The sequence below is a fragment of the Gobio gobio genome, assembly GCF_949357685.1.
Source record: "Gobio gobio genome assembly, chromosome: 21".
Lineage (NCBI taxonomy): Eukaryota > Metazoa > Chordata > Actinopteri > Cypriniformes > Gobionidae > Gobio > Gobio gobio.
In genome coordinates, this window is record NC_137117.1 from 1,211,223 (window position 1) to 1,223,456 (window position 12,234).

Genomic DNA, 12,234 nt, shown 5'->3' on the forward strand with positions numbered 1-12,234 from the left:
GATGAAGATGATGATGATGAAGAGATATCCCAGAGGACGAGTGTGTGCTTGTGTTGATCATTATTATATCCAGATACAGACAAACTACACTTGGGAATGTAAAGCTTGGTATTTATTTACATGACTGTGTATTTTAAATGTTCATGTTTATATTCATACAGGTGTTTTAAATGTCATGTTATGTCAAGCCTTCTCCACATCTGAGAATAAAACTTCAACAGAGAACCAGTGGCTTTATTCAGCAACACACACTCTCATCAGTAACTTATCTTTGACACTAAAATGACTGTCTGTGGTCTTTAGCCACTCCATGTAAACATTTTACTTCTATATTTTTTTAATTGTGAAAGTACTGATGATTTCACAGCCTGACCAGCACACATTTGATTCTAAAGATCAGCATCACATGACCAAACATTTCTCTTCATTCTTACCGTGTCAACAAAACATTTCTCTGTGATTTCAAACTGAGCAAAACCATTAAAGAATGACACAGAATATTCATATAAAAAACATTTTTTTATTGACAAAGCAGACCATTGCTGCCCAATGCGGTCCTTCAAACAAACGTGTCAGTGCTATGAACACATACATAGTGAATATACCTTACAAAAATCAACCATGGTTTTACAAATGAACAAAACCAAAATAATAATAAATAAAACTGGGTTATTGTAGTTACTGCATTTTTTTTTACACTACAAATTAACCATAGTTTAGCTATATGATATTTGTGTATTATATGAACGGTAATCAATATGGCAAAAAATATGGATTCACTATCTAATAAAACAATGGTTAATTTTCATAAGGGTATATCTGTGCCGTACATGATGTGCAAAATAAGTTAGCTAAGCAAAAGGTCAGTTTAAATAGTTTCATTAAAATTATATTAAAGAAAAACACAAACTCAAGTGTGTTAAGAGGGATGTTTTGCAGGAACACACAAAATAAAATAAATATATACTTGAATTACATGTTGACTTTTAAACTTAAATTTAGCGTTCAACATCAGATATTTCTGCTAAATTAATGTTTTTGTGCTGAATATGAATCGTCTCCCTCTCGACTGAGTTCTGCTGTTTGACGCTCGTTCAGTAAAGTTTGAAGCTTAATGCAGACCGTCAGGATGTGGTTTTCATGCCAAAAGGAAATACTCGCGTGAATGACTAACATTTACAGAGTAGCCGTAGTTTAAGCTTTACATGGTGTGAGAAAGTGACATGAATGAAGCTATGAAACACAATCAGGGTCAGATTTCAAGAGATGAGTCTGGAACAGGATTTGAAAGTGAAGGCAGATTGAAACTGATGTGACTTCTTTTGCCGTTTACACTCTACGGATTCCAAAATCAGACGGTTTGAGCAAGTGTTCAGCGTCTCTATCAGATGATCTGTTGGAGCAGAGCTTTACCGTTTGCTTTACAACCGTCCATGACAACCTTCACTTCACCCGGTTCCAGATTCCCAAAACACAGGACCTGAAGAGAAAACAACAGAAAACTGAGCTTAGTGAAAAAACACAATCACAAGACATCTGATAAACCCAATCAAATAAAAAGATGCTGAAGTCAAAGCTTCATTTATGCATTTCAGCGACGTTCAGTTTAAGGTACGCAATCCTTCTTATGAGCTAGAGTCAGTGTGGCTGTAGAGTCAGTGTCCTTCTTTACTCCCTTTCTTTTTCTTTTTTGGCACAAGTGACACTGTTTATTGTTTCTTTCACTGTTTTTTTTTTACCTTCACCACCATTAAAAGGCTGTCCCGAACAGAGACCGACTTAATATCAGTTTAAAGCTGAGTCAAAGAGTTTAAGATCAGTTTCAGTTTTGCTCATTTCAGACGGAGGATAACTAGAAAAATGACTTATATAGAAATTAAAGACAGTTTAAGATCTTATCAAGTATATAGTTGTCCAAACATTTGTAATGGGGTTGTTTCGATTTGCAGTAGGAGATGTAATTGCATCTCTGAGTTTAAAAGTAATCACATCAGCGATTCAGACGTTATTTAATGGTCAGCGTCACAGATTGACAACAGCAGCAGGCTTCAGATCATTTGAGTCAATCTTTAGGGATATAGAAATCCTGAGGGGGACATTGAAACTGTCCTGGGTTCAGCTGCTACTTTTAGTGTTAGTGCTTGAAAATATTGTTCTTAAATTAGTAGTGACGCCCCTCAGAGCTGCTCATAAATTCCCACATTATTAGCCAAAATCTTTCAGATGAAAGTTTCTTCTAGACTCAGATTATCAGAACAGCAGAGCTGCTCATATCCATCGATAAAAGAATAAATGTAATTTATACTTGCCTTCCTGTATTTACAGAAGCAAACGCCCCCCAAGATGACAATAACTAGAGGAATTAAAGCCCAGAGCCAGAGGAGGTCAGAGGTCAGAGGTTTTGGGGTGGAGGAGTGTGGTGGAGCGATAGTGGAGGAAAATGATGCTTCTGTAAAATAAAAACAGGAACAGGAGAATCACAAACAGAGAATCAACTCTTATCAAAGTCAAAGTGTATGAAGGATCTGTGAGTTTGCACAGCATTCAACAAATTATTAAAGAAATTATGCAAGCAATAGTTTATGCTGTGGATCAAACAATGCATCACATGATTATTTACATCATCGCCTAAATGTTATGATTGTTAAAAATCGTATAATTGTTTTCAACTGAGGATTTTGCAAAAAGCATTCACAGTCTCTGCGGTTTTAAATTATATTACTACTATGTAATTAAAATAATTATCTAATTTAATGTCTTTATATGAAAACAGCAGATACAGCGATTAGCAAAGTCACGAGTCATTCCAGCTCAAGTTTTTACAGCTTTATGAGCAAAATCACCACCATTTATGAGCCATTCCACCAAATGGGAAACATTTCTGTCCCCAGGACATTGTATTAATATGAAAATAAACTCTAAAATGCATTATTAAGCAAAGTGTCCTGAACACTAATCTAACTGCAAATTTAAAATATATATAATTTAAAACATTAATAAAAACTACGGTATCTAAACCTAAACTTTATCATGAAATATAATTGTTACAATCTCAACGTACTGTCCTGTTGTTACCTATATTATTTCTTAGATGTTATTGGTTTATTTAAAAAATATTAACTATGCAAGTTTTCCCAGTGTCCTGTACGCCATGCAGCAATTTGTCAATTGCAAAAAATACTCAGTCCTGTAAAAACCTGTAAAATAACAGGAGTGAGTAGAGTCCTCTGTTTGGTTGATTTAATAGTGTGAATATTATAATATTCACCTGATTTATGAGTTTTACAGTTGAAATTACTTAAATTGTAGACATTTAGGATAAGTTTTACAATGTGAATACCATCAGGGAGCCAGTCCACCACAAAGTGACTTAAACGTTTTTGTCTTTTCTTATCTTTTGTTGAAGAGAGAACCCATACTACAGCTGCCGGAAACACACCAAAGGCATAAAGCAAAGGAATGAGTAAAGCACACCCACAACCATCTTATCACTTCCCTTTCTGTCTCCGTTCTTTAACACCGAAATCTATCTCACACACAGCCAGCCATGTAAACGCTCTCTAACACACACAAGCACACTCATTCCTGTTACCCAGTGTTCAATCATGTTACTAAATTTTACTTAAAAAAAAAAAAAAGTACATCATTTATACAACTGTTTTCTTCTTTAAAATGAACAAATGGCATTTTATTAAAATACACCTTGTCTTCATAGAGTGGTTTTTAGTCACAAATATTTGAATTTTAATATTAAATCAACAATAAATAACACTTTCTTGAAGGGAAAACAGAGGAATTAATTGACATGCTTTTAAAGAAATGTTTAAATGGCACATGAGTTTTGGTAACATGATTCATTTTGAAGAGTTACAGCAAACAAATGTCACTCATTCGGTGGAATGGCCCTTTATATTATTATTTTCATAATCCTGATTCTGGCACATTACAGGCAAACAGAGATATTATAGTAGCACACTCACCCTTTACAACAAGTGTAGCTTTCATCTTACACACGTCCTTTCCAAAGCCAGCTAGTGCTAGTGCTTCATAAAGTCCTGAGCTGGAGCTGCTCACTTTCTGGATGTTCACACACACACGTCCTTTCTCAACTTCCATTGATACTCCAGATGGAGGAGGAATATTATATCTCCAAGGAATCTGAGCTATAAGACGCTTTCCCTCATTGTCTCCTTTAAAGCTAATCCTCACAAGATCTGCTTTCTCCACTTCATCGATGTTGAAATATATCGTGACATTCTGTCCATCGGTGGCCTCGATCTTCGAGCCAGCAACAGCCAGAGCTGGAAATCACAAACACTGCATTAGAATAATAAGACATAAACTGACAGGACGTTTTTCAGTATACAAGAATCCACCCATCACATGAACACCCCGCCTAACTTACCTGAAAAAAGTGCCAAATTGATAATAACTTCAATTGATGTTTTCATCGTAAGCAAAGTTCAGCAAAATAAAGATTATCTTAGAAATGTGTAACGCAGAAGAGCTCAGTCAATTATAACGCGTAAGGTAAAGTCCTTAACTGTTCAATAGCGGCTCTCTTTCCTTCTTCTTATGAGACTGGCAGCAAAACAGTTGCAGACCACACTTTGCATTTGTAGAATTCCATGAATTGAGCGACAAAGCGACTTATAAAAGCACTGCACGCTGTCACAGTCAGACAGCCGAAGGGAAACAAACCACACGAGCGACAGTGAAGCCGAACAGACACGCCCTCTTCCTCTTCAGTCAAGCGTCAAGAACTACATCCACACACAGTCACACACCCTCAGCGTTAAGGTTTAGGTGCTCACACCCTCAAGCGTCAAGAACTACATCCACACCTTTTACAGTCTATGATCCACACACACCCTCAGCGTTAAAGTCCCTGTAAAGTCAAAACTAAACATGTGTTCTGAGTTCCTCACACCACAGATAAATGTGTTATTAACCACCCAGCCAAATTTGAATCATAAAAAAATCCGGGAAGTACATAAAATAGCTTATCAAAAACCTGAAAAAATGAGCAGCATTCTCTGCTCTCAAACGCTGGGGGTGTAACTATACCGCAACACCACTCCGGCCTAACTATACCGCAACACCACTCCGGCCTAACTATACCGCAACACCACTCCGGCCTAACTATACCGCAACACCACTCCGGCCTAACTATACCGCAACACCACTCCGGCCTAACTATACAGCAACACCACTCCGGCCTAACTATGCCGCAACAACACTCCAGCCTAACTATACCACAACACCACTCCAGCCTAACTATACCACAACAACACTCCAGCCTAACTATACCACAACACCACTCCAGCCTAACTATACCACAACACCACTCCAGCCTAACTATACCACAACACCACTCCAGCCTAACTATACCACAACACCACTCCAGCCTAACTATACCACAACAACACTCCAGCCTAACTATACCACAACACCACTCCAGCCTAACTATACCACAACACCACTCCAGCCTAACTATACCACAACACCACTCCAGCCTAACTATACCACAACACCACTCCAGCCTAACTATACCACAACACCACTCCAGCCTAACTATACCACAACACCACTCCAGCCTAACTATACCGCAACACCACTCCAGCCTAACTATACCGCAACACCACTCCAGCCTAAATATACCGCAACACCACTCCAGCCTAACTATACCACAACACCACTCCAGCCTAACTATACCACAACACCACTCCAGCCTAACTATACCACAACACCACTCCAGCCTAACTATACCACAACACCACTCCAGCCTAACTATACCGCAACACCACTCCAGCCTAACTATACCGCAACACCACTCCAGCCTAACTATACCGCAACACCACTCCAGCCTAACTATACCACAACACCACTCCAGCCTAACTATACCACAACACCACTCCAGCCTAACTATACCACAACACCACTCCAGCCTAACTATACCACAACACCACTCCAGCCTAACTATACCACAACACCACTCCAGCCTAACTATACCGCAACAACACTCCAGCCTAACTATACCACAACACCACTCCAGCCTAACTATACCACAACACCACTCCAGCCTAACTATACCACAACAACACTCCAGCCTAACTATACCACAACACCACTCCAGCCTAACTATACCGCAACACCACTCCAGCCTAACTATACCACAACACCACTCCAGCCTAACTATACCACAACACCACTCCAGCCTAACTATACCGCAACAACACTCCAGCCTAACTATACCACAACACCACTCCAGCCTAACTATACCACAACACCACTCCAGCCTAACTATACCACAACAACACTCCAGCCTAACTATACCACAACACCACTCCAGCCTAACTATACCGCAACACCACTCCAGCCTAACTATACCGCAACACCACTCCAGCCTAACTATACCACAACACCATTCCAGCCTAACTATACCACAACACCACTCCAGCCTAACTATACCACAACACCACTCCAGCCTAACTATACCGCAACACCACTCCAGCCTAACTATACCACAACACCACTCCAGCCTAACTATACCACAACACCACTCCAGCCTAACTATACCACAACACCACTCCAGCCTAACTATACCACAACACCACTCCAGCCTAACTATACCACAACAACACTCCAGCCTAACTATACCACAACACCACTCCAGCCTAACTATACCACAACACCACTCCAGCCAACAACAGCGTCGCGATACAAAATGGCCTCGCCCCCCTTATTTAATATTCTCGGAGGAGGGGTTTATGTAAATATTGGTGCTGGTGATGTCACCAACCCTGGAGGAATGTCTGTAGTTCCTTCCGGCCGTTTGCTGTAGTCCATAGAAATTGATTTCTTTAAAAGCAAATATCTCCCTTTGCTTTAAACTTTGTTGTTTAATGATGTTGTTTATGCTCAAGCAGCAACATTACACACTAGCTAAAGTTAGAATAGTGAAATCGTGGTTTACCATCCCTTTAACAAATGCCTGATTTGATGTGATTAATCTTTGATTAATTTAATAATAAACATTTGCGATAATTTCCCGCTTCATAAAACCCCAAACTTGCGAAAGTGAGTAAAATTATGCGCAATACCCGCGCCAAAATTCAGACCCTGTATGGTATTGATTTAATATCGGTACTTCGGTATGAGATTGTGGTTCCGTACCGAAGACAAAATTGTGGTATCGAGCCATATTCTACAGTAATCAAGATTATTGTACGATTCTAATTTAAAGAGAAAACTATTGCTTGCCTTGCACTATTTCTTAGATAATCTGCATTTGAATCTTTTCACATCCTCATTTATCCTCATTTGAAATGTAACATTTGCTAAAGTAGGATTGGTCAGGAATGTTTTAAGATGATAATCAAAGGTTGTTTGCAATCCTCTAATTGTTCGTGTTCTTGTTGTATTTTACAGAAGCACCAGTTTCCACCAGTCCAGCACCAGAACACCCCCCCACCCCAAAACCTCCCACCTCTGACCTCCTCTGGCTTACAGTTATTCCTCCAGTTATGATTATTGTCATCATCTCGGGGGTTGTTTGCTTCTGTAGACGCAGGAAGGCAAGTATTACTTACATGCATTCTTTTATCAATTAATATGAGCAGCTCTGCATAATCCATATTCACCAAAGTCTAGTCATCCATATTCACGAAAATCTTTCAGCTAAAAGTTATTTCTAACATGGAAATTTAGGAGAAGTGCTTACAAATGATGGCCGTGTCACTACTCATTTGATCTAAAAGAGCACTTGTATATAGTGAAATAAGTTAAAGGGGTGGTAAACCACGATTTCACTATTCTAACTTTGGCTAGCGTGTAGTGTTGCTGCTTGAGCATAAACAACATCTGCAAAGTTACAACGTTCAAAGTTTAAAGCAAAGGGAGATATTTGCTTTTAAAGAAATCAGTTTCTAAGGACTACAGCAAACGGCCAGTAGGCGACTACACACATTCCTCCAGGGCTTGCTGACATCACCAGGCTCAATATTTACATAAACCCCTCCTCCGAGAATATTAACTAAGGGGGGGTGAGGCCATTTTGTATCGCGGCGCTGTTGTATAGTAAGGCTGGAGTGGTGTTGCCGCGATGCCAAGGAAACGCTGTTATTTTCATCCGGATTGCAGGTCTGGTGTACTTGCTCTGTTCAGCCTTCATTGGGACGGGGGTGCGTTGCAGAGCGTTTAACATACAGCATGTTATATGCACGTGTGTTTGAGTCAGCGGGGAATCAGGCGCGGGCAGGGCTCCTGCAGCACATCTAACAGAGGAAACATCCACCGTCTTCGCGATTTCAATGCCAGATTTGCACAACGTCAGCTGCGTGAAAAAAACACTGCCGGTGCGTGGATGCATGACGCGCGCGCTGCACATTTCACGGAGGACAACACAAACTTCCACAATGTTCGCGAGTTCAATACAGGATATGCACAACGGCTTGTCCTGAAAGCTGGATTTACAAACAGAAGCTGTTTACGGGCCACAACCTGTAAGTCTGATTTATTTTTCATCTATGTGTTTTCCTGTAATAGGTTGTAGCAAGGAAGTAAACAGATGACAACACTGTTCTGCAAACCAGTCTGTTAAATGCTCATTCATACTTAACGTTATCCGACGAACACCTAACGTTACAAACACCCTCAACAGCGAACCTGGCATTAGTGTAAATGATTCTTTGATTAGAGCTTTTATGTATTGTTTATCTACAGGCATGCTAAACATGCTTCTGTGTGTGATTTGGATACTATAGTAAAGCCAGTGCTTAGTGTTCGTTTTGGGTTAATAGTTCTTGCGACAGATATTTGGCTATAATCGTTCTAAAAATACAAAAGTTAAAGTGCCATTCAGTAGCGATCATTATAGATCCGCAGTCTTTACTCTTGAGGACTGAACAGGTTCTGCTCGATCATCTTCACTCAAATGTTCTGGGTCTGATTCGGCCTCATTTGGTTTTATTGACGCCGTTGTTTCTAATACTGAACAGCCTCCGGTAAGGGGCGTGACGTTTCCGACGTGCACTGCGGTTAGCGAATCAGAACACACTGGGCCAGCTAACCAATCAGAGCCCACTGCGTATTTTTGAGGGACTGGCTTCATACAACCCGGAAAGCATCAGACCGTTTTACAAGAGCAGAGCAGTGTAGAATAAAGGTCAAATATATGAAAAATAAGGCAATTTTTTTTTAAACGAAGCATGAACACATGTTACAGTGCACCCCACAAACACAGTCAAGCCTTCAAAAGAATGTGGTTTACCACCCCTTTAAAGGATTAGTTCACTTCAAAATGAAAATTTCCTGATGATTTACTCCACCTCATCCAAGATGTTCATGTTTTTATTTCTTCGGTTGAAAGTAAATTAAATTTTTTTGAGGAAAACATTCCAGGATTTTTCTCCACACAATAGAGACAGAGCGACACGCGTCATAATCTGAAGGCCACGCCCACCGGGGGGGAAACAATCCAACGCGCTCCATTGACTTTGTATTGCGTGAAGCGGCCTCATTGTCATTTCGGACTTATTAAAAAAAACTGAACAATGTATTAAAGCTGATATGTGACAAAGTGTACAGCAAACAAGCTAAACAAAACCCAGAAGCAAAAACCCAGACGTTTTTATAAGCTGTTGACCCAAAAAAACGAGCGTTTAAGGACAAAAAAAGTGGATTCAGGGCATTAGACAGCGCGCGCGGGTCATATTACACTGAGAACTACGGCGACTAGAGGGAACGTAATCAGAGACAGTAAATATAATATATAAAACTGACATTTGGATATTTGACTTAAGTGACAAAATGTTTACTGCACACAGACATATTGAGACACACTGAGTGTCAGGATCCCAAAATTGACCCATTCTTCAGCTGAAGCGTCACTACGTATTGCCTGTATCCACTTTTATCTTCTTAAACGCTCGTTTTTTTGGGTCGACAGCTTATAAAAACTTATTTCTGTGTTTAGCTTGTTTGCTGTACACCTTGTCACATATCAGCTTTTAGACATTGTTCTGTTTTTTGTTATAAGTCCGAAATGACAATGAGGCGCTTCACGCAATGCAAAGTCAATGGAGAGCGTTGGATTGTTTCCCCCCCGGTGTGGGCGTGGCCTAAATACGCTCTGTCTCTATGGACTTTAATGGCATTATATAAAGCCTTAAAGTTGTGCATAATTAAGGGCGTGGCCACTTTGAGTGACAGGTGGATTGTTGTTTGTCTGCTGTCTGTTAGTCATCACCTCAGCTCCGCCCACGTCCCGCCTCTTTGCCCATTTCCTGTTAAGGCCAATTTATACTTCTGCGTCGAGTGTACGCCGTAGGCTACGCGCGTAGGCGACGCCGTCGTGAGCATTTATACTTCTGCGCTGTTGTCTGCGTCAATGTGCAATTCCACATGCAGACGCTAGGAGGCAGTGTCCTCGGGCATGATGGTGTAATCAAGACAACAGCCGAAGAAGAAGCAGCTTGATGTGTAGAATCTGTACATTCATGTCGGAATATCAGCAGCAGTGAGAGAGCGGCTTTTCTTGCAGCTTGAGTTGTTGTATCTAATACAAATTTAGCATCTCTAGTTGATTAGTAAAGTTAAATAAGGCGATCTGGCGCTGGAATGCGTTTGTGAAATCATGCGGAGCTCGTGGCCGCTGTTTTCAGCAGCGGTGGCTCAGCAATCGATTGCTGTTGCGGAGACTTCATTCACGAAATATACCCTAATGTGTCCCTGTTCTTGATATACAATCACTGATTAACATCTTTGGTTTTAATGAGAAAATAAATAAACTATATTCAGCGGATCTATGTATTTATTTACTACCATAAAGAATCGCTGGACTGCAAAATAGTGTGTTATAGCAGACGTAAGGAACTATCATCCAATTTCTGGACACACACACACACTCCTATCGCAGATTTTTTATTTATTTATTGACCTGAGGGAAGGGTTCTGGCAGACCAATCACAGCGCTTGCGGTCCGCGTAGAATTGACGCGTTGTTACATTTTTGGAGAGGTGCGCGTCAGGCTACGGCGTAGGGTACGGCGTAGGGTTCGGCGTATCCAACGCGTCTATGCGTTTGGCCTCTGCGTGCACTCGACGCAGAAGTATAAATTGGCCTTTATCCGGCAGAGCTACAGCTCGTCCCTACTTTACCTTCAAGACCATATGAGTGACGTCACGGACACTACGGCCATAGTTTCTACAGTCAACAACTCAAATGTGCATCTGTGACACAGGTCATCAGTTCTGACTGATCTCTTCTCTAATCCACCCTCACTAACACTTGTCTCGTTTTTATTTGTTAACGAAATGACAGGTCTCGTTTTCGTCAGAGAAACCAGACTTGTGTCGTCCCAAGTCTGAACTTGACAGGCGGAAGAGAAAAACACTGAAAGCGTCCGTCATTCAGCCACAACTCCTGGAGCGTCTCGAACGCGCGTCTATTTCTCTTCAAACGCTCGATTTATATGAGCGTCCAATTCGCTGTGGACACGCGAGAGGATCCAAAATGTTCAAGCGTCCAACTAGACACGAATTTGACGCTCAATTCATGTTCGGTGTGAACGCAGAAATGCATGAATTATTCTTTGACTTCAGCACTTTTATTTGATTTGGTTTGTATGATGTCTTGCAATTGTGTTTTCTTTCCTCACTAAACTTTTTATTGTTTTCTTTACAGATCCTCTGTTTTCGAAGAAAGAATTGGGAAACCGGTGCAGACGGTTGTGAAGAAAACGGTGAATCTCTTTTCCGAGATACCTGAGGATTAAAGCACTAAATAACATAAACACTTGTTCAAACCCTCAGTCCAAAACTGATTTTTGTGCATATCGTATAATAGAGGCCGTAGTGTGTAAACAGCAAAAAAAAGGTCACATCAGTTTCAATCTACTGTGATTTAAAATCTCATCTCAGGAAATCTGTTTCAGTCTGACCCCTGATTGTGTTTCATGTAGCTTTATTGCTTATGTCACTTTCTCACACCATTTAAAGCTTAAACATCAAATGTCTTCTTCCAGCCCTACGGCTGCTCAGTCATGTTGAAAGACATCTGTGTTGAAAACACACCATGAAGCTGGTGTTGTGTTAGGAAGGAGGTCCCTCATTGGCTATCACCAGATCCAGCTCAATTTAAGATTGAACATTTGTCTAGGGAGTCTGCTCTGGATTTTCTCCTGCACAAGAGGCGTGATAAACGAGCATAATTCAAATGACTGTGTGCAATTGG

The 12,234-nt window shown here is 40.6% G+C and overlaps 1 protein-coding gene across 1 annotated transcript; it reads right to left on the reverse strand.

The window, feature by feature from the left end:
* Positions 1-502: 502 nt before the first annotated feature.
* On the reverse strand, positions 503-4,732 carry LOC307117421 (uncharacterized protein). The gene is made up of 4 exons (XM_079802247.1): positions 4,406-4,732; positions 3,981-4,301; positions 2,310-2,449; positions 503-1,480 (listed from the first exon to the last, which is right to left on the reverse strand). The coding sequence occupies exons 1-4, from the start codon at positions 4,449-4,451 to the stop codon at positions 1,385-1,387; spliced, it is 603 nt and encodes a 200-aa protein (XP_079658373.1). The 5' UTR covers positions 4,452-4,732; the 3' UTR covers positions 503-1,384.
* Between the last annotated feature and the right edge of the window lie 7,502 nt (positions 4,733-12,234).

What these genes read in the sequence shown, in the direction of transcription:
- LOC307117421 (XM_079802247.1), bottom strand. Translation starts at nt 4,451, where the DNA reads ATGAAAACATCAATTGAAGTTATTATCAATTTGGCACTTTTTTCAG. An exon ending in CAATTTGGCACTTTTTTCAG is followed by an intron (nt 4,302 to 4,405) that starts GTAAGTTAGGCG and finishes TGTGATTTCCAG; the next exon opens with CTCTGGCTGTTGCTGGCTCG. An exon ending in AGCTACACTTGTTGTAAAGG is followed by an intron (nt 2,450 to 3,980) that starts GTGAGTGTGCTA and finishes TTTATTTTACAG; the next exon opens with AAGCATCATTTTCCTCCACT.